The sequence below is a fragment of the Lepidochelys kempii genome, chromosome 6, assembly GCF_965140265.1.
Source record: "Lepidochelys kempii isolate rLepKem1 chromosome 6, rLepKem1.hap2, whole genome shotgun sequence".
NCBI classification, from domain to species: domain Eukaryota; kingdom Metazoa; phylum Chordata; order Testudines; family Cheloniidae; genus Lepidochelys; species Lepidochelys kempii.
In genome coordinates this window covers 61,303,276-61,328,444 of record NC_133261.1, presented here as the reverse complement: position 1 = coordinate 61,328,444, position 25,169 = coordinate 61,303,276, and the positions used below count along the sequence as shown (strand labels likewise).

General features: G+C 42.9%; 1 protein-coding gene across 5 annotated transcripts in view; it reads right to left on the bottom strand.

The window, feature by feature from the left end:
- The window catches only part of CSTPP1 (centriolar satellite-associated tubulin polyglutamylase complex regulator 1), a 145,964-nt gene that overhangs the window by 93,455 nt on the left and 27,340 nt on the right, over positions 1-25,169 (bottom strand). The window contains exon 2 of one of the 5 annotated variants that reach the window (XM_073348275.1): positions 9,920-10,030. The exons of the other annotated variants lie outside the window; for them this stretch is intronic. Coding sequence (XP_073204376.1) covers positions 9,920-9,944 — 25 coding nt within the window. The 5' untranslated portion in view covers positions 9,945-10,030. The remainder of the gene's footprint in view (positions 1-9,919; positions 10,031-25,169) is intronic. 5 annotated transcript variants of the gene reach the window in all.

Here is a 25,169-nt window from a genome sequence, read left to right as displayed (position 1 = left end):
TCCTGAAGATTCTCATACTCAGGTGCAAGGCTCCAACATTTAAGTTGTAAACACTATAGGACAACATCTATTGGCTCAATTAACTATTTTCATTTGATTTTCTCCTCTTTTTTCCTTTTAGATTTTAAGAAACATTTTTATTGACCCCAGATGTTGTGAAGGTTTGGAAATACCCTTTTAAGGTGCAATGAAGATCAACATGTGAAGGAAATAGAAACAAGAATACAAATAACATTAAAACCAAAGTCACAACGATAAGGTCTCCTCTAATAAAAATTGAGTCATCCATGCATTTTGCTGTGCTTCTTACAAGCAGGGCAAAGATTTTATACACTCCAGAGAGATCATTAAGGGATTCCCCAAGGACAGCAGCTTAGTCCATCTCCCGCAGGAGAGTTAATGAAAAGATTCAAAGTTTATTCTTGATCACGGCAGAGCTTTTCCACAGGTAACTTCTCCACAAAAGCCATAATCCACTGGTCAGCAGGGAGCCTCTTAGTTATTTACCTATTTTTAAAAATGTATCCTGCATTATAACTTAATATTCAAACCACTTGATTACAGATGAAATTCCCTTCGGAGGATAGGGAAGGGTCTTTTTTGTGACATAAAGGCAGTCAGTCAGTCAACCAGACATTCAGAGCTCTTTTGTAGAACAGCAGTGGCATGTCACTTTATAAAAATTAAATATAAGAATTACATTTCTGCCATAGGAGTAGGAAGTCTCTGTTTGGGTATAGAGTAGGCTTTTACTATCATGATCTTCAGGTTAAAGTTCATTAGATTTCTTTAGATTTCCTACTTTATCAGTATAATTTTAATTAACTCTAGCAATACATCAAGTGACAATGCCATCAGGAGATTTCTGAAGGCAAGAATTAGAAGCCCTAAAAATGGAACTATATAGGCACATAAGCGGTCCAGTATGATTTTTTCATTAGTTACCTTGAACTTTGAGATTTGTCAACACTGCTAATTTTATTGCAAGTCTCACAATAGTTGGTCTCTCTCAAATGCTTTAGTTCCTGGAGGCATATGAATACATGGGAATCTTAGGTTTCACTAAAATAATAAATTAGTTTCTTATCCTCATGGTTGCAAGAAAAACCTTGAAAATGTGACTCAAGCATACTTCAAAGACTCATAAAACAGAAGGCAAATAAAAGGAACCCAAATAATCAGCTTTTGATTTTGGGGGCCTGACTCATGATTTCTGAGCTCTTAATGTTGCCAGTACTGTTTCTGCAAATACTACAGGCCTAACTATTATTACATATTTATTGAGCACTACCAGTGTGCTCAGTGCTGTACAAATTGGATGAAGACAGTCACTGCTCCAAGAAGCTTATAAGCACAACAGGCCCCTCCAAAAAGAGAGGCAATGAATCAGGGGTCTGATTCACTTATTTCACCGGACTTTGCTTCACGCTTTAGATCAGCGTTTCTCAAATGCAGCCACCAGGGGCTTTTCTTGCGGCCACAGCCTCCTGGGCAGTGACTCGAGCAGGGGCGTAAAGCAGTACCTCTCCCGCAGGGCCATCAGAAGGGGTTGGGCCCTCCCCTATTCTGAAGCCACAAACTCCAGATGAGCAAGCAGCCAGTGAGTTCCCCACCTTCCCAGGTGTGGTGAAGCCCGGGCTTCAGCCTGGGGCAGTGGGCGACAGGTTCCGGTCATGGGACTTTGGTCTCTGGCCCTGGACCCCAGCCACACAGCGGGGGATGCTGGCTCTGGGCTCACACATGCCCCCATTGGGCCTGGCCCCCGCAACCTCCTCCAGCCCCGGGCTCTGGCCATGCGGTGGCGGGCTTTGGTCCTGGACCCTGGGCTCACTGCCCGCTCCCCACCCCCATTGCCCTTGGCCCCCACTGTCTCTCTACCCACCTCTACATCAAGTGCTTAATTTGTCCCCTGGCTTCCCAGGGCTGAGTAAGTCTGCTTGATATGTGTACAGTTGTTAATATCATTTTTCACAGCCTCCCAGCTAGCTAGGAAGTCCGCTAGGAAAAGTGATATTAACAAACATACAAATATTACTTTTCGCAGCAGCAGACTTACTAGCTAGCAAGTCTTAAAAAAAAATAAGGCAAACAAACACAAAAGAAACAACAACAAATGACAAGAATGCGCAAAGCACCTTATTTGTGTTTCTATTATGTTTAGGTCTAGTAAAGAATAGAGAACTGTACACTATTTTTATTACTGAATCTGCAAAAAAACCCTACATAAATAAATAATGATTTGGACATATATATGTGCATATTTATTCGTTTTTCCTAAAGTTAATTAAGTATTTTACGAAAAACTGTCATAGCAAGAGTTGGTGGCTGCACTCTGAGGCCAGCAAAAAATTTACTGTGAGATGACTAAAGACAGATTAACGAAGTGTTACTACTCTGTTTTGATTTTAAATAATTATAAAAATACTTTGCCATCTGAGGATCTCAACATACTTTACAAATGTTAATGACATAATTGAAATTTTTATTGTGTTAGTGTCCAGCTGCCTCAGCCAAGCCAGGCCCCATTGTGCTAGACACTGTACAAACATACTAAATAGCATTCCCTTTCCCAAAGAATTTACAATTCAAAAGAAAAAAAAAAAAAGATAACAGGTGGATGAATCCAGTATGGTTGGGACAAGGTTGGAGGCATTAAGGCCAAAGGGTTTACAGTAGCAATGGTATGATAGCACTGGACAAGAGTTTTGACAGGCAGAGAGACAAGGTCAGATCTTGGAGATACTGTGAAGGAAGAAGCAGCAAGTTTTAGATAGCCTGGAGGTGTGAGTCAAAAGATCAGACCATGTCAAAGACAAAGCTGAGGTTAAGTACTTTGAGTAGGGCTCTACCAAATTCGTGGCCATGAAAAACACGTCATGGACCATGAAATCTGGTCTTGTGTGTGCTTTTACACTATACTATACTGATTTCACGGAGGAGACCAGCGTTTCTCAAATTGCGGGTCCTGACCCAAAAGGGAGTTGTGGGGGCGGGGGCGGAAGGAGTTCACAAGGTTATTTTCAGGGGGTTGCAGTATTGCCACCCTTACTTCTGTGCTGCCTTCACAGCTGGACCAGATGGAGAGCAGCGGCAGTTAGCAAGTTGGGCACCCAGCTCTGAAGGCAGCATCCCACCAGCAGCAGCACAGAAGTAAGGGTGGCAATACCATACCATGCCATCCTTACATCTGAACTGCTGTGGCAGTGGTTCTGCCTTCAGAGCTGGGCTCCCAGCTAGCAACCGCCTCTCTCAAGCTGCCCAGCTATAATCTTGTGACCTCCCCACCAACTCCTTTTTGGGTCAGGACCCTTACAATTACAACAGATTTAAATAGCTGAAATCATGAAATTTATTATTTTAAAAAATCCTATGACCGTGAAATTTACCAAAATGGACCATGAATTTGGTAGGGCGCCAGCTTGAGTACCAGGGTGGTGCTGATCATTTAAGAGACAATAGTATTTAGGCTCAAAGAGAGGGGAAGTAACTTGCTGAAAGTCACAGAGATGCCAGTGATAGAGCTGGGAATGGAACCCAGATCTTTCAGCCCCAAACCATAGCTGTAAAGTCCTTCTTCCTTTCCCAGTGCTTTGTTGCCGAATTAGGATGGCAGCCTGCTTGGAAGAAGACCCAGGCATGAATTTAATGAAGGATCTGAATGAAGAGGAGACGGATAGAAAGGAAGAAGAGAAAAGAAGGCAATATATGAGAAGGATAATGTAATCCTTAGAACGGAGGTTTAAATAGAATGAGATGCAGAAGAAAGAAGAAATGAAATGAGATGCAGCCAATTTTGTAGAGCCTTGAAAAAATCAGGATGAGAAGCTTGAACTTGATGTGGAAAAGAAGGCCTAGCTGCAAGTTGAGACAACTAGAAGCTCAGGAGCACACGGTGGTGCCACTGGAGAACAGGCAAAGGCCTGGCAGCATGTCCTGGCATAACTGGAATGCAAAGACTCAGGCATGAATTCAGTGCACTCTGATTTTATGGTAGTACACCAGATTATTACTGGGACTGAGGAGTAATAAGTCCGCTCACGAGTCACCAGTATTCTCAGCACAGGATAGATCTAAAGTCAGCAGGTAGAAAAGCATGATAACTACGCAAGCAGTAACATGACAAGGCATGGGTGCATATGTCAGAACATCAGCACACATAGGTATTACATCTGCACTACTCAGTTGGCTGACAGAATATTTCTCTCATCCCTCTCTTCTAGCAGTATGTTATCAGTTTTATAAAATGGGAGTAGTCTGTCCAACGAGCTCAAACCTGTGTGGTCATCCTGGATCCCAGCATTGAACTTTGCTACAGTTAAGATGGCTCTTTTTTAACCAGCCCATTTTATAAAGACATATATATTTTCTCATGGGAAATGTTTGCTTTGGCCTCAAGGAAAGCAATCTTCTTATCAGCTGCAGAGCTTGCCAAGCCAATCTGCAGCAGCCCCATCAGTGAAGTGAAGAGCCCAGATATGAGGGAAACCAATAGGACACTCTCTTTGCCTACAGTCACATGTGGGATACACTTGGTGGTCCCAACCGTGAAGGCTGGCTGCATGTTGACCCTGGCCCATTTGAAATAAATTCAGAAGGACCCATGAGTGGCATGAAATCAAAGTCAGGTGCATGCATGGTTGGATCAGCTATAAGAAAATGATTTTTGACAGCAGCTGCAGACCATTCTTCACACCACATTTATGTTGCAAAGCAAGTTGGCCCACACTAGGTGACTTGATGACAAACATGCTCTTTAGTACCCAAAGGGGTCTGCGTACAGTGATAGGCTCAAGTTTGCTCTGATCTTTTCAACCATTCTGGCTGTAGCTTGTTCATGACAGATGTGTGGAGGAGTGACGTTGCTTAACACAGGGAGCTACGAGACTGGTGTGGGTTGATTCTTCCCAGTTACAATGTGCATAGTTGAGTCAACCAACTTGACATGAGATGAATGGAGCCAGACAGGGGCACTGTATTTTGTTGCAGAGTAACAGAGATACTCCTGAAGATCGGAGAGTTTGAGCATTTGCTCCCCATGAAGTGTCAGCCAATTTGCTTAGAAAGTATAGTTTTCCTCAGGTGGCTAAGATAACAAGACCTGTATCTAGGGTTGCTCTAAGGAAAACCAGGTGGAATTTGTGTTTCAAGCGATGTACGTTAAGATATTCTGTTCTTGGGCTGCTCTGCCATTGTAAAGATGGAACACATTCAAAACTGTCTTGGTCATGCTTGGTTGTAAAATGTCACAGACTACAGTGTTTGGCCATCTTAATCAAGTCAGCATTTAAACAGTCATCAAGTTCTGGGAATGACCAAACTTGGACACCTAAATGTCATCTGCATATGTGAAGCTGCAGGATTGGGTAAGTGGAAGGTCTTTTGTGTACAGGCTGAAAAACATCAGTACAAGCATAGAGCCTTGGGTTAGACCATTGCTTTCTCTTTTCCACCATCTAACTCGGTCTTCCATGTACACTCCTGTTGTGGAGGAGGAGGAGGAGGTCAATGATACTGACTACCCATGCTGGAAGTGCTCTTGACAATTGTGTAAGAGCCCCATATGCTCGAATGTGTCATATGCCTCTGTCAGGTCCAGAAATATAGCTCCCATCTTCAGGGTTGTTTTTTTTTTTAAACTGTTTTTGTTGAACAATGTCAAAGCCAGTACTCGATCACAGGTCCTCTAACCTCTCCAAAAGCCTGCTTGCTCGACGCCAAGTACTGACTCTTCAGTGCATCTCCCCAGAAGTGGAATGAGATACTCCAGCACCTTGAATGGCACTGACAACAGGGATGTAGGTTGATAGCTTGCAACTTTATGTGGGTCCTTCCCCAGTTTCAGGAGAGTAACAACTTTTGACATTTGCCACACCTTTGGAAGTTGCTCTTTGTTGAGCGCTCATGTCAAGAACTGTGCCAGCCACTGATGTACACAAGTCCCGAGGTGCTTCAAGAACTCTGGCAATATATTATCATAGCCAGCAGCCAGTGCTACTCCTAATATCACTCAGAATTTTGTCTAACTCTGTGGCTGTGAATGCCCTCGGTGTACTGCTAAATGGTGTTTCTCTGATGGAACTGACGCCATTTGTCATGGACCTGATGGCTGACATGCTTCTCATTTGGGCCCACTGACACATTCAACAGATGGCTGGCAGCTTGGTTTGACACAACAGGTGATCCATTCAGGGCAGGTGCTTGCTGAGCTGCACTGAGATGATGAATCAAATTCCAGCATTTCTGGATTGAGTAAGTGACATCTAGATTCCAAGTTGTCTCTTCCTATCTAGTAGCATCCAGTGACTTGATTAGGTGATCAACAATATCTGGATCATCTTCCAGGACCAGACCTGATGCAGGTTAGGAGTGACCAAAGAAACTAGTCATCTGTTCTAGTTGTGGAATGAGGCTACCCAGGACTCAATAATCACTAATATACAAGAATGTCTACCCTTAGACAGGATCAAAGGCACTAGTGGAGAGAAACAAGAATGGTTCGGCTCCACTGTGTTTTCAAATTCCTTCATATTGGGTAAGGAAGATGGCAGTAAAGAAATAACCAGTTATTGATGTTCGTGCTGATAAGCCAGGACAGACAGGATGATTGTACATATCTGTAAGTAGACCCCTTTCCCAGTCTGGTCTACACACACAGCCCACTAGTATGAGACCACATATGTTCCCCTCCCTCAAAGAGTCTAGCTTTCTTAACCAAGACATCAACACATAGACACTGTCTCCGTGGGCGATCCAGGGCTGGAGCACCCACTGGGGAAAAAAATAGTGGGTCCTCAGCACCACCGGCAGCCCCACCAATCAGCTCCTCCCCTGCACCTCCCACCAACTGCAATCAGCTGTTCAACGACATGCAGGAGGCACTGGGAGAGAAGGGGTGGAGCTGGGACAGGAAAAGGTGGAGGAAGGGTGGGGCACGCTCAAAGGAGGGGGCAGAATGGGCAAAGCACAGGTCGAGCCCCCCTTGGGAATTCAAAGTGGGCACCTCTGCATCAACAGTAAGGTAACAAAGCTTGGTTTCTCTCCAGGTTTAGCTGCTGCTAAGGTTCCTCCCTTACTGCTCAGCCCATACCCTAGAGCAGGGGTAGTCAATACCCAGACTGAAGGCCAAATCTGGACGGCCAGATGCTTTAGAATGGACCCTGAAATCTATCTTACTTATTTTTTATTAATTATTATTATTATATTACAATTTTCTTTGGACCTTGACTATACCTTGACCAATATATTTGGACCTTAACAAAAAATATTTGACTACCCCTGCCCTAGAGTCTCCTCCATGGGACAATCCCCATCCCTTATATCCAGGTAAGTGAACAGTCAGAGCCCACTTAAGGGAATCAACACATCCTAGTAAACAAGGCTATTTCAAACGCAGTCATTTTCTCCTCAAGCAGCCAATAAGAAGAGGTTTTGGTTTACTGAAAAGCAGCAAAACAGAAAACACTATCTATTCCTTTAGCTATATGAAGTACTGCTTCTCACCTCCACTGTGTGGTGTAGCCACCTGCATGTGTGCCCTGTGGAAGAAAAAAAGAATTGTACTAACTCTATATCAGGGGTGGGCAAACTTTTTTTTGTGGCCAAGGGCCACATCGGAGTATGGAAATTGTATGGCGGGCCATGAATGCTCACAAAATTGGGGGTTGGGGTGCGGAAGGGGGTGAGGGATCCAGCCGGGGGTTTGGGATCTAGGGTGGGGCCAGAAAAGAGGAGTTCACGGTGTGGGAGGAGGCTCCAGGCTGGGGCAGGCGGTTGGAGTGTGGGCTCCGACTGGGGGTGCGGGCTCTGGGGATGAGGGGTTGGGGATGCAGAAGGGTACTCCAGGCTGAGACCAAGGTGTTCAGAGGACGGGAGGGGGATCAGGGGTAGGGCAAGGGGTTGGGGCATGGAAGGAGGGCAGGCTCTGGGGGGCACTTACCTCAAGCAGCTCCCAGCAGCAGCAGCAGCTGATCCCCCCTCCGGCTCCTACGCAGAGGTGCAGCCAGGCGGCTCTGTGCGCTGCCCCATTTGCAAGCACCACCCCTGCAACTCCCATTGGCCATGGTTCCTGGCCAATGGGAGCTGCGGGGGCAGCATGTAAAGCCCTCTGGTTGCCCCTATGTGTAGGAGACGGAGAAGGGACACATCACTGTTTCTGGGAGCTGCAGAGAGCGAGACAAGCTCCTGACCCTGCTCCCTGGAGCTGGGCAAGCCCCGGACCTCTCTTCCCAGCAGGAGCCTGAGGACCAGATTAAAACATCTGGAGGGCCGGATGCGGCCCCTGGGCCATAGTTTGCTCACCCCTGCTCTATATGCTTCAAAACCACTGATTTCAGACATGGTAAGAAGCTTAAGGTTGCTTGGTTCCCCCGCCCCCCCCCCCCCCTAAAAAAGCAGCCACCCTCACGGGAGGCAGGCAAATTAGCACATTAACTGAAGTTACCATGGATGCAATTCCTGATTTGTCTAGTTGCACCAGAAATTAAACTACAAGCCCTCATTAGTTCACTCTAATATACTGTAAGCACTTGTGCTTCACGCCAAAGTTTTGGTAGGTATATGGGTAATCCTTGCATTAGCAAAGCTGCCTTTCCCACCGCTGCAATGAGTGAACTGGGGAGAGGAGAGAAAAATAAACCCCAGGATCTTGGCTGGGTCCAGAAGTTGAGAAAGCCCTTTGCAGAGAGGACTTCAGCAGAGATCTGTGCATTTTCACTCCTTGTTCTTACATGCCCCACAGCAGCCAAGCTGCAGAAAGGAATCTCCTTAAGATGCCAGTATTGAGAATGATGGGTCTTGCAGCGCACTTGCTACACCTGTGGGATGGGCATAAGAGAGGAAGAAAGAGGGTTCAGGAGGACATGGTGATAACATAGCCAAAGCTCTCACAAAAGGCTGTGCTGGGAACTCCAGCACTCAGGTGCTGCTTTTCTGAACAGAAGCAGTTTTCAATGGGGCTTTGTCTTTTGTGTAATTACATTTCGGCATCCTGCCAGAGTTCAGAAACTTTCAAGCACTCTTTTCAAACCTTTAGCCCTCTAAATAGATTGTAAAAGTCCCAGGATGCTATGGTAACGTCCCAATAGAAACCTACCACACTGGTTACTCTCTGCCTGCTGGAAACAGGCAAAGCCAAAATGCACTAAGCAAAGAGAACCTCATGTCCTAGAGAAGGACAGAAGAGCTTGACAGGTGGCCCCCCTTTGGTTACTAATATTAAGCACTGAATTAATTCACAGGACCCCTCCCCTATCAAAAGGGAAGCATGGCAAATGGACTGTGGCTCCCTGACTCAAAGAGCATTGCATTCATTTGCACCAAGAGCACGAAGCAAAGGCAGCGAGTTCTCTCTAAAGGGAAACTCCAATGTAAGATGAAAGATTAAATCGCTACACCTAATTACAAAGCAGAGTAGATCATTAAAACAAAATTAAGAGTCAAATACAAAGAATCAGGCAGGAAGCTTCCATCTTGACGATTTGATGATGAAAAATATGACAGAACTAGCTCTGCTAATAGCAAGCATTGGAATCTTGAGGTTTCAAAACTCAGGCATGTTCTGCCATTTAAAAAAATGTGTGTATGTAGTTAACGACTGTTAACCATCCACACTGAGTGCTAAAATTACAGTGATTACCTTATGACAAACTCTGAAGCCTTCCAATTTGCAATGCTTTATAATGGCAAAGCTGGTCCTTTTCAGCCCTAGTTTTCATCACCAGACAGGACTCCTGTGGAGACACATTATTATGATGGCAGCTCCCATTGAGAGACAACATTCTTATTCACTGATGAAGGTAGTGAAATTCTCTCTCTCACACACACACAATTCTTATTTAAGGCCCCAATTCTACAGCTGCTAGTATTATATTTAGTTCTAATGATTTAAGTAGCCAAATCACTGGAATGTTCATTTACTTACCTATCCTGAAGAAAAGAGGTGGCATATTCACAACCACTCAGTAAAAAACTGCTGCATCAACTGCATTTTTTCCTTCAGCCTCCCCCATGACTTAAAGACTATGAAATCAGCCTTAGGAAAAACAAAAAAACAACGAGGAGGACTTGTGGCACCTTAGAGACTAACCAATTTATTTGAGCGTAAGCTTTCATGGGCTAAAACCCACTTCATCAGGTGCATGGAGTGGAAAATACAGTAGGAAGATATATATAACAGTACATGAAAAGATAGGAGCTGCCTTACCAAGTGGAGGGGTTGAGACAATTCATTTAGGGTGGGCTATTATCAACAGGACGAAAAAATCACTTCTGTAATGGTAATTAGAGTGGCTCATTTCAAACAGTTGACAAGAAGGTGTGAGTAACAGTAAGGGGTAATTAGCATGGGGAAATTAGTTTTTAGTTCTTGTAGTGACCCATCCACTCCCAGTCTTTATTCAGGCCTAATTTGATGGTGTCCAGTTTGCAAATTAATTCCAGTTCTGCAGTTTCTCATTGGAATCTGTTTTTGAAGTTTTTTTGTTGAAGAATTGCCACTTTTAAGTCGGTTATTGAGTGTCCAGGGAGATTGAAGTGTTCTCCGACTGGTTTTTGAATGTTATAATTCTTGACATCTGATTTGTGTCCATTTATTCTTTTGTGTAGAGAGACTGTCCAGTTTGGCCAATGTACATGGCAGAGGAGTATTGCTGGCACAGATCACTTTGGTAGATGTACAGATGAATGAGCCCCTGATGGTGTGGCTGATGTGGTTAGGTCCTATGATGGTGTCCTTGAATAGATATGTGGACAGGGTTGGCAACGGGGTTTGTTGCAAGGATAGGTTCCTGGGTCAGGAACACTGCTACCACTCTGAAGCCTAAGGAAAGAATGACATCTTCCTTTAATGCAATTAACGATAGATTTTGAGGAATTCCTCTGAAACTCTGCAATAATGTTAAGATATGAAACAGTTGCTGTGGATTTATTTCTGACAATTAGCTTTAACAAAGGAGAAATCCTTACTAAACTGTGGGTAGATGTGAGGTGATAATTAACACATTTAATATCCTGGCACGGTTGGACCACATAACACTGCAACTGCAGACATCAGGCTTCCAAAGATATTTCCTTGTCTCACCTACCCACAAAGTTTATTTCATCTGAAAAGGGACGTGGCTCAAAAAATAAAAAAAATCTTTTTCACGTTACTTGGCCTGGGCTCACGATAGGGTTTGACTCTGCAGAGAGAACATAGGTGGCATGGAGATGATCCCCAAGTAATGTTTCAAGAGGAAATGAACCAGCAGCACCTGTGACACAGCTCAGAGTAGGCAGTGAGCCAGCTTCCTGATATTGCTTTTTATCAGAGGGAGCCCTCCAAGCCAAGGTTATGCCTTCTAAAGAAGGGGAGGATTTAAAAAAAAAGTTCCCCTCCCCTTTGCCTTTCCTATACTAGGTCAGGTTTCAGAGTAGCAGCCGTGTTAGTCTGTATTCGCAAAAAGAAAAGGAGTACTTGTTAGTCTCTAAGGTGCCACAAGTACTCCTTTTCTTTATACTAGGTCAGTAATTTAACACCCTGGGCTCTCAAATCAAAGCTTGCAATGACCTTGCTGTGTTGAATTATTAGCCCAGGGTATTATAAAAAAGAAAAGAAAAAACCTCTGAAATAACAGAAGCCTTTTGATCAGAGCACCATACTGTAGCTCACTGTAACTCAAGCTGGCCATTCTTATATAGCAGGAATTAAGGACTCTCCCCCACCAGGCAGGACCCTATTAAAGGACAATAGCTGTCTGAAAAAGGATAAGCAAGCTGATATGGATATAATAGGCCACATACGGGGGACCCTTTTTACTCTGAAATAAAGCTTCTTCTAAGAGTTATATGCTGGGAAATCCAGTATTCAGGGAGATGGGAAGGGAGTATAATAGAAAAGGGTGAGTAGCCATGCAGAAATGTTTGAAGGTACTTAAGGAAAAGGGAAGGGAGCTTCAGAGAGAAGCATCAATCATTAAACATTAGTACTTTCAGACTGATCAGGTGCAATTCCAGGCCACGTGGTAATTTAGTGACAGACCAGAAGGGACTGGCTGACAGGATTTTAAAAAAATTTTAAAAGAAGAAGCAGAAGAAGCAGTAGTAGTAAGTAGCAAAGAATTGAAACTCAGTGGTAAATCATCCACTAGAAAGAGGGGGCCGCTTGGTACTGGTGCAGACAGTTTATGGTGGTCACTACAATTTACTGCCCAACTTTCCCCACAATAACTTATACTCTCCTTACTCCTCCCCAAAAAGCATCAGGCTAATAAAAACTTGCCATTGTACTGCAAACAGTGGAGGCTTCTAATCCTTACCTACCAGGTATCTGATGCTTTGTTGAATATACAGGTATGACTGGGCACAACTGGAAAGAGAAGACAGTTTCTGCTTCAGCTGTTCTGTGACTTTCACTCTGTGTGGATACTCTTGTGGTTGAGGCACAGGATTGAGAGTTGGGAGGTCCAAGTCCTTGGTGCACAACTTTGTACCTCAGTTTCTTCATCTATAAAATGAAGAGGAGACTTCCTGGCCTTGCAGGGAGTTATGAGGATGTGTTTGCAACATACTCAAACTATAATGGTGAACTCCATAAAAATGTCTATTAAAGAAAAATAAACATTACAGAATGGCTTTCTGCTTCCCTTCAGCCAGGTGACCCACGGAGAGAACTACTCCTCCCTGCATAGCATCCCCTGCTGTTCTCTGACCTAGCCTGTGAAACTCCCAGTGAGCCAAAAATAGTTCACCATTGGTAAAATGCCACCATAATGTCATTTTAAAATATAAAAAACTTTCAAAATTGAATGAATTAATCATTGGTACTGAACACTAGATTTCATCTAGAAAAGCCCAGGAAACCAAGTTCTCTCTTTTCTGTTTTTTGACTATATCACAGAAACAAAATGGTAGATTTCTTGGACTCTGGTGAACACATCTACTTTTTAGGATGCATTAATTCATGAATCCCTTGTCTTGATGCACTTCAAATTGGGAAGAAAAATTCTACCCTGGCCCCAGACATCATTTATTAATTTTTTGGCATATGACTTGCGGCTTTTAGAAAGGAGAGGTGGTACAAAAATTGCGCCTATCACAGAAACTCAATGTCACCTTTTTAGGAAGTGGCTATTGCCATGCCATAATACAATACAGCCAATTAGGTTCAAACAATATACCCAGACACTCCTGCACATTGGATAACATCAATTGGGAAGAGATTGCTGTGCAACAGAAGGAAAGAAACAACTTACAGGAACACCAGCTTTTAGATACCTAGATACTAGGGCATTTCTCAGACTACTTAGTCCTCTCCCTTCCTGCATTACAATCTGCCCTAAATCTGTAGCTGTCCTTCATTACTCTGCATTGTACACACTAGTCAGAGGAGTGCTACAAAGAATAGAGTTTGGGTTATGTTAAGAGCTTTTAAAACAGGGAGAAATTATGTTTTTAATATAGCATACTTTAAACAAAAGGATAAGATAGTTTTCAGGTCCTCTCTTTAACCCACACTGTTTTTAAACAGCACCTTAGAGTCCTGTTTTCAGGATTAGGACAGGCTCGGTCTGCCATGGAATTCTAGACGGTATACATACCAGAACTCACGGTCATCTCCTAGGGTGGGAATGCAGTGGACAGCTACTGATCACTAGGAAGGGGAAGAATGCAGCTAAATGGGGGGAAAACCACACAGCCATAAAGAAAATACATATTAATTTTTTTTTAGTAAAATTAGCTTTCAAAATAGCATTGAAGTAGCTGTGGGATTTATAATGAGCAGAGATGGCTAAGGTACCAAAACATGAATGTCTCACAGACAGAAGCAGATAGCTTGGCACAGAAAACGTAACAATGGCTGAATAACTGCATCCACTGTGAGAGCTGGCAGGGAAGAACTACCCAGCACCACTTTTTCATCCTAATAAAGGGCAAATTAATCCACAACTGCTTCATAAAAAGAAAGGGACTTTCAAAAACAATTTAAGAGAGAGTTTGCAATTTTTCAGAGACATTATTAAGGGCACAAGAGCAAACGATCCCACCGCATAGGAAAGATAGGAAGCATGGCAAGAGACCACCCTGGCTTAACCAGGAGATCTTCAATGATCTGACAACAGGACAAGAGTCCTACAAAAACTGGAAACTAGGTCAAATTCAAAGGATTAATATAAACAAATAAACACAAGTATGTAGGGACAAACTTAGAAAGGCCAAGGCACAAAACGAGATTAAACTAGCTAGAGACAAAGGAAAACTAGCTAGAGACAAGAAAATATTCTACAAATACATTTGAAGCAAGAAGAGGACCAAGAACATGGTAGGCCTGTTACTCATTGAGTGGGGGAAACCAATAAACAGAAAATGTAGAAACGGCAAAAGTGCTAAATGACTTTTGTTTCAGTTTTCACCAAAAAGTTTAGTAGTGATTGGACATCTAGCATAGTGAATATCAGTGAAAAGGAGTTAGGATCAGAGGTTAAAATAGGTAAAGAACAAATTAAAAAATATTTAAACAAGTTAGATGTCTTCAATTCACCAGGACCTGATGAAATACCACCCTAGAATACTCAAGGAGCTGACTGAGGAGATATCTGAGCCATTACTGATTATCTCCAAAAAGTCATGGAAGACTGGAAAAATTCCAGAGGACTGGAAGAGGGTAAGTATAGTGCCAATATACAAAAAAGGGGAACAAGGACAACCTGGGGAATTACAGACCAGTCAGCTTAACTTCAGTACCCAGAAAGATAATGGAGCAAATAATTAAGCAATCAATTTGCAAACATCTAGAATATAATAAGGTAATAAGTAACAGTTAGCATGGATTTGTCAAGAACAAATCATGTCAAACCAACCTAATAGCTTTCTTTGACAAGGTAACAAGTCTTGTGGATGGGGGGAAAGCAGTAGATGTGATATCTCTACATTGTAGTAAGGCTTTTGATACAGTCTTGCATGCCTTCTCATAAACAAACTACGGAAATACAGCCTAGATGGAGTTATGATGAAGTGGGTGCAGAATTGATTGTAAAACTAATCCCAGAGAGTAGTTATCAGTGATTCATAGCTGAGCTGGAAGGGGATATTAAGTGGGGTCCCGCAGGGACCAGTTCTGGGTCCGGTTCTGTTCAATATCTTCATAAATGATTTAGATAATGGCACAGAAAGTACACTTATAAAATTTGCGAACAATATGAATCTGGAAGGGGTTGCAAGTGCTTTGGACGATAGGATTAAAATTCAAAATTATCTGGACAAACTGGAGAAATGGCCTGAAGTAAACAAAGTGAAATTCAATAAGGACAACTGCAAAGTACTCCACTTAGCAAGGAACAAATCTATTGCACAAATGGAGAATGGGAAACGACTGCCTAGGAAGGAGTACTGTGGGAAGGGATCTGGGGGTCATAGTGGATTGCAAGCTAAATATGAGTCAATAGTGTAACACTGTTGCAAAAAAAGGAAACATCATTCTGGGATTTTTAACAGGAGCGTCGTAAGCAAGACAAAAAGTAGTAATTTTTCTGCTGTACTCCGCGCTGATTAGGCCTCAACTAGAGTATTGTGTCCAGTTCTGGGTGCCACATTTCAGGAAAGATGTGGACAAATTGGAGAAAGTCCAGAGAAGAACAACAAAAATGATTAAAGGTCTAGAAAACAAACTATGAGGGAAGACTGAAAAAAATTGGGTTTGGTTAGTCTGGAGAAGAGAGGACTGAAGCAGGGGACATGATAACAGTTTTCAAGTATGTAAAAGGTTGTTACAAGGAGGAAGAAGAAAAATTGTTTTTATTAACCTCTGAGGATAGGACTAGAAGCAATGGGCTTAAATTGCAGCAAGGGAGGTTTTGGCTGGACATTAGGAAAAAATTCTTAACTGTCAGGGTAGTTAAGCGCTGGAATACATTTCTTAGGGAAGTTGTGGAATCTCCATCATTGGAGATTAAGATTAGAGAAACACCTATCAGGGATGGTCTAGATAATACTTAGCCCTGCCTTGAGTACAGAGGACTGGACTAGAAGACCTCTCAAGGTCCCTTCCAGTCCTACAAGTCTATGACCTGTGTATTCCCAAGAGCAGTGACCTGTATGCTTAGTCTCATCTTGTACTGAGTTGTCTTTGTCCTCTGATAATGGGACAGAGCGTTCAAGACTGGATTGCCATGTTTTACAATTAACCACTTGTTAATCAGCATAAAACTATACCAGCATGGTTGCACCATGATTTGGATGACCTAAGCTCTACTGCAATACAAATAACCATGATGAGACAAGATAGGACCCTGTACAGACAAACATGCTGCTCCCACGCTTGCACTGTGGGTGCTACCAACCACCTGTTCAGTTACCCTGATAGGAGCCATATCACAGACAAGGCTTTATCAACTCTTGGTGTTCCCATTGTCAATTGAACGTTGCTAAAATTCCCTGGTACAGATACAGTCCTCATTGCTGATGTTAATGTTAACTCTGCACTTGGAGAAATTTATTTAGGTAAGAAGCTCTAAACTCACTACTGCTTCCTGGTTTCTGTTGTGAACTGGTTACAGTCTGTCCCATCTAGAAGGGGACACAGCAGGATTAGTTGATCAAGTTTCCTTCCAGCCACATGCAGCATGAGCAATTATTGATGGAGCCAGGAGATGGCATCTTCCTGATTTGCTATGGTTTCAGAGCACTGTAAGCAGAAAGCCTCCAGCTCTTTGGGGTTTTCAGATTTCCCAGAACTAGACAAGGAAACATGTTTAAAGAATGATACAAAACCAAAGTGAAAAATCATAAATTTTCAAGACAAGTCAGTCAGAATTACAGGACATTTCAGAAGCTTGCTATTCATGTTGTTAGGGAGACAGTCATGGAATTAAACACCTGGGATTTTCCTAGTCGTCTTAAAAGTCATATCTGGTTCTTGCAGACATTTGCTGATGTTGCACCTTCAGCACATCCACGTTTTCCAGACTTTGAAGAGATTCCAAATTCTTTGGTCCTATCCATATTGGGATCAGACCTATTAACTGCTTGGTTAAAAGTATTCCCATCAATATACTATGACTTAGCAACATTCTGCAGTTAAAGGATGAATGTCAAACTTCTTCTAAAAAGGAACAAAACCAAGAAAACCCCATAAACTGTGCCAGCATCTCTTGAGGAGCCTTCTGAGTAAGGAGAGAAATTGTCCTCAAACAACCATATTTTATTCCAACACAACACAAGCTCTAGAACCTAGAATGGCTAGAAGTGAAGGCCAATCACTCCTCACAAGTCAGCAAACTGAGCTGCTGTTTGGACGCAGCAGAACAGACTCAGGTTTAATCCAACATATCCCCTACTCTACAATATCCCAAAATGCTTTTTTAAAAATATTTTTTAAGAGCATAAGAAAGCAGGGGAACGTATAGACCAATACAGCAGCCATGAGGTATTCAACAATGGTCTCACACAGCTCTGGACAACAATTTTTTTTATGGAGAGAAAGAAAAACCCTGTCAATGCGTTCCACAATGTCTCCCTCCCAGAAAACAATAAAACACGTTCTAAAGAATCATGCAAAAGCCATCCTAAACACATGATTAAAAAAAACTATCAAATTACCTGTTGCTCCTACTTTTTCATATGTAGTGCTGCTGATTTGAATATACCTTTGGTGGCTTAATGGCAAAGTCCTTCAGAACATACATACAGATAACTGTAGAGAATCCGCTCCATATGGCATGTGAGCGAATGTGACCCAGGAATCTCTTGATGCGAACTGGCAGACAACACAGGGATGCATACACATTTACAGGGACTCCTGCATCAGTTTTGTGCATAATAATTCACTAAAAGATGACATATGAGGTCTACTGAGAGCCAGTGACACACTGGTCATCATAATCATTGTGAAATGCACGTAAGGATAATATTTAAGGGAGTTATACACCTCGACTAGAAATTACTTTCTCAAGGTCTGAGTTAAAACCGGTCACCAGAAGGTGACAAAACATGTTCCTTTCACACAGGCAGGAGGCACTTATCTATTTGGTTATATGCAACTGAGTATTGTTTACTTCACAATGGATACCTATCTGAATGCTAAACCACTAGCTAATCAAGATTAAGAAATTAACAAGACTGCAAAATCTACAGGAAAGAACACAGCAGGAAGGTGTCCAGTTTATGAGTAAAGAAAGATCAAAGGATTGTGTTGATATATCAGGGGCTGCAAAGGGTCACCCTAGTGTCTCACTTAGGAAGTAAGCTGTCAGTGGGCTTGCTTCATGAATGGAAGGTCCCAATCAAGCTTGGTTGTAATATACTGGAAGGATTTGGGGACAGTTTTTGCTCTTATGACATAATGTCCTATTAGTTAAGTTTAAGCTCTAGAATGTGTGTTATGATTTTATATCTAACCCTTTGTTTCCAGTATTCCTGCTTATCAGTTGAATATTTTTTTTTGTTAAATAAACTTATACTTGCTATCGACAAATCTTAAGTGCTGTGTGTTAAGTGAAGCTACGTTCTATCCTATAACTGGTAACCTGAACTGTTTCTTTGGGAACAGAGGATCTGTAGTTCTGTGAGCGTCCAATGGATCAGGGGTTGATCTCCAGGGAGATGCTCAAAGGACGCAGGAGTTGGAGTGTGCCTATTACTAACCTGCAGAGGAACAGCAGAGCCCATGTGGGCTGAGAGGCAAATGCTTGTGTTGCCTTTGGCTGGTGATGTCAGGAAGCTGACCCCTGGCAGGCTCAGACAAGGCTCTCATGCTAAGGGCAGGTGGTAGTGATGTGCCCTACAACTCTGGGTATCCATGGGAAGTAGCTTAGTCAGTAGGAGCCACACCCAAAATTGCTGGTTAGTTAAGTGTCACACCCTGGATACTTTTATACCAGATACTGAGAGATTAACAAGGGAGAAGATTGGAAACAAAACGCAAAAGTTTACAGTTTATTATTATCATCATCATCTGTTCATTCCAGATAAGGGAAACAGAACAAAAGAAGACCAGAATGAGTAAACCAAAGACAAACTAAACTTAACAGGCAATATTTAGAAAGACTGTGTACAGCTCATGGCTTGAATGCTGCAGAGAGAAATGTGGATAGGATGAGATCTCAACTCATGGGACAAACAGTCAGAAGATCTGAATGATCCATCCACAGGCCTGAGACCGAGGGAAGTGCAGACTTACAGAACCAGCCTGGTACCTATTCCAGAGAGGCAGCCATAAAGCTCAGACCGGTCAAGTTAGAGATCCAAAGGCTGCAGATAGCAGCAAGGGCCAAAAGGCTAGAAATAGTGAACAACAAACACAACGAGCATACAAAGGGAAGATCATTGCTTTACACATAGTAGTACAGATGGTGTGTCAAAGGCTGTAAAATATTCCCACCATGTCTGGTTAAGGATGTACATCTATTTACCTTTTTGCCATGTGGTTTTTCTACAGCATGACCAGATATCCCAGTTTTATAGGGACAGTCCTAATATTTAGGGCTTTGTTTTATATAGGCACCTATTACCCCCTCCCATCCACTGTCTCAATTTTTCACACTTGCTATCTGGTCATCCTATTTTTCTATGCATTCCATTAGTACAGAAGATGAGCAGAGATAAATGGCTTCACAGAATGAGCTGCCAGTATGGAGGTATGCTGCTGAGCAATGACCTCATGTGGAATGTCTTTTTTTTGCTTTGCATTAGGATGAGTTCCTCACTATACTTGTTCAGTGGAGGGAGGACAACTGAGATAGTTGCTGTTCACCATGTACGGCCCAAGAGCACCTTCACTTCTCCAACATCACAAATTGAAGGAAAGAAGAGCTCTACAGTCAAAATTGCAAGACAGAGAAAGAACCCTCCAATACACAGATCTTGAGGACCAGTAGGATATTCACAAAGACGGTAATGAAACAAACATCCAACTTAAATCTAAAAAGAGAACACAAGGTGTTAGTCTATGGAACGTTTGACTGTGTCCATCTCTGAAGTAAGTCACTACAGAGAAGTGACCACATAAACAGAACATGCGTGATCTTGTATGGAGACGTACGCTCTCGCTGCTACTTGAGAAAGCATGACAAAGCAATAAAGAGAAGACTATATCAAAGTGTTTTTGTGCCAAAACACATCCCTGTTGGACACCACTATAGTTTTCAAAGCTGTCAGATTGATCACCATCATACTGGACTGTAGCCTTCATGCCATCACTGAAGGATCGAATCAGACTGAGGAAGACTTGGGGGCAACCGATTCTCTCTAGCAAGCGGAAAAGGACCTTCCTGATGACCAGGTCAAAACCTTTATAAGAGCTATGAAGGCAATGTAGAGATGTTTTCCTTATTCTTGACACTTTTCTAGAAACTGACTAAGTGCAAAGACTATGTCAATCATTGACCTACCAGCACAGAAGTGACACTAACTCTTTGGATATATGCATTCAGCAAGAACTTGCAGTCTTTTGAGAATGATCCATGCAAATGCCTTACCAGGAACATTGAGGATGGAGATTTCTTGTAGCTGTTGCAATCACTCTGATAGTCTCTGTTCTTATATGTTATGCTGTTGACATCCTCATGTCTTCTGGTACCCGTCCTTCCCTTCAGCAAGCAAGCAAGCCATTATGCAGATGGTTAAGCACAACCGGTCCTCCTTTGTTTCAGTACTTTAGCTGGAATTCCATCTTTTCCTGTAGCCTTTCCTGGTGCTTGGGAGACAGATGCCTTTTCAAGCTCATTTATAGGCAGTTCTATATCAAGCTCCTCAACAGTCTGGAGCATGGGGACTCGCATTTACCACTGTTTCTGAAGCAGAGCTTTCACTTGAATAGAGTTTGCAATAGTGTTCCACCCAGTGTTGCGTCTGTTTTCTTCTTCAATGATGTCTCCATTAAGTGACTTGAGTGGGACAGCCTTCTTGACTGAAGAATCTATTTCTTTCTTGATTTCATCATACATACCTCTTAGATCTCCATTCTCAATGGATGTTTACACCTTCTCGTACAGATTGAGCCAATATGATTGAGCACATTGATTTGAGGTTTGTGACAATGCACTCTTAGCCAATCTGCAGTTACCACACGTATCAGGAGAAGGGTTCATGTTTGAAGCAAAATGCACAGCATATCTCCACCAACACCTGCAACCATTTCTTCAGAGTATGCTGCAAACCCATCTATCTTGTACAGAGCTTTTACCTAGAGCTAAGGTTGCAGTATGTAGATATTCATTCTGTGCATGTTCCATGATGCATCTGCATTCAATGGGGGAGACACAAATCAATGACATAGCTTTCCAGAGATTCATAATGAATTGGAGAGACCTTCCTTGGTCTTTTGTGTTGTTGCTGTTAATGCATAGGCAACAGTTTTATTTGGTATGAGAAAACCTGGATTTGTGCTGGAAATGGCCCAACCTGATGATCACTTTAGATAAGCTATTACCAGCAGGACAGTGGGGTGGGAGGAGGTATTGTTTCATATTCTCTGTGTGTATATAAAGTCTGCTGCAGTTTCCACGGTATGCATCCGATGAAGTGAGCTGTAGCTCACGAAAGCTCATGCTCAAATAAATTGGTTAGTCTCTAAGGTGCCACAAGTACTCCTTTTCTCTCTGAGAAGAAAAACAACATGAGAGACAGAGTGCATGTGCACAGACCTTTCAGCAGTTATCTTTACATAGAAAGCACAAGTTAATAAATGAGGGGTCACAGACAGATCTGGAGAACTAACCTTAGTTTTTGGACAATGACACTTGACAATCTAGCACTCCCAGTCAACAAGTCAGAATAATTTCTCTTTTTTGATTTATTTGATTACACATAGCTGGATTCATCTGGATGTTTGTTCACATATAAAATCTGCAAATAAGTGGGAAGTACCAGCCCCATTTTCCAATATTTTGTAAATATATTTTGGAAAACATAAAATCTGTACTGGAAAATTGCTGTGTGTTATTCCAATGAACATAAAGCAACCTGCCATAGACAAGGACAGTGTATTTACCTAGTTTAATAGTCCACTACTTACTGGGACACTGCTAAGGAGGAAGCAACACAAAAGTTAAATGAGGGTTTCATCACCCTGTATGTGGGATGTGGAAGTTGCTGCTATCAAACTATTCTATAGCATATGGGTCTCCATTCAGACAGCAAATCTATTCCTTGTGCCTGAAACTAGTTTAGTTTTGTCACAAAGTGAATCTGAGCTACAAGTCCCAAATCCATTTCCATGAACATTTGTATAAACCTTCACTAGGAAAAATGTTTTCAAAAAGCAGAGGTGGTAAACTGAAATTCAGTTTCTGAAGGAAGCAAATAATTGTCCCCCATCTTTAAGCAAGACAAAGATACAGTGACCTTCCCATTCCACTGCAAGTCTTCTCTCCATTGGAACCGTTGGAAGTAACATGAGTACATTGCAGAGGCGGCAACCCCTTCTCTACCATGCTCTGTGGCAAGATTTTCAAAGGGCTGAGTTAGATCCTCTCTCTCTCTGAGTGGCTTATTCACATGTGCTGCAATCCACCATTACTCTGACACCTTAAACACAGGAGCAGAACTGCCTGTCTTCATGTGACTATCAGCCTCTTTCCACAGATAACTGGAGAGTGAAGGAGTGGCAGATTTCTTCCAGCCAGCAGTGCCCTTAGGGAGCAGGGAACCACAGCTAACACAGCAGCAGACCTGTCAAGAATCAGCAGCACACAATTCCAGTGGAGATTTCTAGCCAAAAGGCTTGTTTCACAGTCAAGTTGGTGACAGCAGTAATTTTACATCTGTCACATGGCTCACTGCAGCCAGGCAGTCCACATGTCATAACCCTGTCATTTCCTCACTAGAGCAGAAGAGATGCAGGGACCTGGTGGGTGTTTGAGGAGCTGAGTGAATATTGTCATTTTTGCAATAGTTGGAGATTATATTTGAGTGAGAGAGAAGGAAAAACTGGGCGTATATGCTTTGGGGCTCCCTGGCATAGATCATGTGGGAGAAATTCAAGAGCCTCATCAACCCCTGAAAATGTGAATCAAAATTTAAAACAAAGCTTCCAATCTCGCTAAATAGTTTTAATTATGACAGCAATTGGGCTGTTCAGCTCTGAGGGTTTCTCTCCCACCTAAAGTCTGGTGGATCATCAGTGCCCTGAAGATTTCCCGATGGCAGCTCCCACTGGCAGAGGTTCACCCCTCCAGGCCAATGGGGCTGTGGTAAGCGGTGCGGGCTGAGGGATGTGCTGGCCGTCGCTTCCCGCAGCCCCCATTGGCCTGGGACGGTGAACCACACCCAGTGGGAGCTGTCATCGGCTGAACTTGCAGACGTGGCAGGTAAACAAACTGTCCCAGCCTGCCAGGGGCTTTCCCTGGCAGGCTGTGTGCCAAAGGTTGCCGATCCCTGGTCTATTCCACAACTGGGAGTGTGATTGCAGCACATAGGTATACCTGAACTAGCTTTGATCTCGTTCAAGCTAGTTTGAGTAACAACAACAGTGGGCAGTACAGGCAGTGCCCACTTGAGTATTTACTCAGGATCCTGGGCAGGCATGGCTAGCCCATGCCCCCCACCCGTGCTGCCTCAGCTCCACTATTGTTGCTCAAGATAGCTTTGGTCTAGCTAGATCTAAATGAGCTTGGGTATGTCTACACATGCTGCAAACACACCTCCCAATTTCAATGTAGACATACGCTAACCGTAAACCACTGGGCACAACCTGACCTTGCCTGTATGGGGGATTCCAGAGGGCAAGGGAAGCAGGTGAGATTGGAGAACCAGAATAAGTTATTTTCCAATGATAGGCAGCTCACTACTCTGCTAATATCTAGGTCCCTCCTTCTGGTCAATTATTCTCCACTTTAAAGGAGCAATCTCCCACATTTCATATATCCTACATTGAGCACTTTCACAACTCAGAATTACTTCTTAGTCTATTTCTGTTCTGATACTGGGGCACTGAGTGTGGCTTGTGGCCTCTCCAGCCTTAGCATAAGACTGCAACAATGGCAAGTTCTACTTTAATTACCAGAGAAAAAGGGACAGAGGCATCTGATAACTGCTTCCTGTAATATGGAAATAGTCAGCAGCTCTACGGAGTATTCAACATGAACACAAAAGCGCTCTGGTATTTCATATCCCCTTTTCAGGTGTGTCAGGGAAACATGAACTCAGCTCAGGGCATCTCAATCTTACAAAGCTGCACACACTGGCAAACACTCATGTTCTACAATGGCTTCACATTTACAGGCACAAATCAGATTTGTTTGAAAATACCAAGAACCAAAAGAGTACCGTAGGCCAGGGTGGGCCAAGAGCAGAATGGGAGGAGATGAGAGGGGCTGGGCAGCAGGATCTAACATGAAGAAATACTGCATAGAAACATTCTAAGAGCAGTTTCAAAGAGGTAGGGAGGGGTTCTTTCATCGTCATTCAATTTTTAAGTTACTGATGACCAGAAGTTTAAAAAGGCCCCGAGGAGTGAACTTGAAAGGAGATGCAAACCAAATCTGCTCTGGAAGAGTGCCCGGATAATGCCAGCTGGATGTGTCATAGCCTCCTCACTCTCAACCCTAACAAAACAGAAGTCTGGTTGATAGGCGGAGGTCATAGTCTCTCTCTCTCTCTCTCTTCCTTCAAGTCCTTGCTTATTGAGAGAACTTGTTCAGAGTTGATAGGGAAGGTTAACAATCTGAACATCACTTTTCAAAGAAAGCCATATACATCAGAAACAGTATGGTGTCTCCGACCTGTATCATTTGCACAATCTGCACCTTCATTTGTCCCAATAAACTTTCTGACATGGATCCAATCATGCAATCCCCTCTTAGCAGGGGATTACTTGTGATCCAAGGACCTCTTGATGCCAACTAACAGAGGGCACAGGCATGCAGAAGGATTACAGGGATCTCCTGGGTCTGGTAGTTACATACTAGGCTGCCAAAGAGTGTTACGTAAGGTCTCTACTGAAAGCCTGTGTCACATGGATTATCAGAACCATTGTGAAATGTTTCTACAGCTAATATGTAAGGATTTGTGTGTGTGTACACTACAAACTGTGTTCTTAAAGTATGTAAGACAAGTCACCAAAAGGTGAAAAACAGATTCTGTCCAGACAAGGGATAGGAGGCACTTATCTCCCTGGCTGACCGTTGTGTGTCTTACAATGGAAATCTATTTGCATATAGAATCACCAGCTAATCAAGATTGTGAAGTCGAGGAGATCA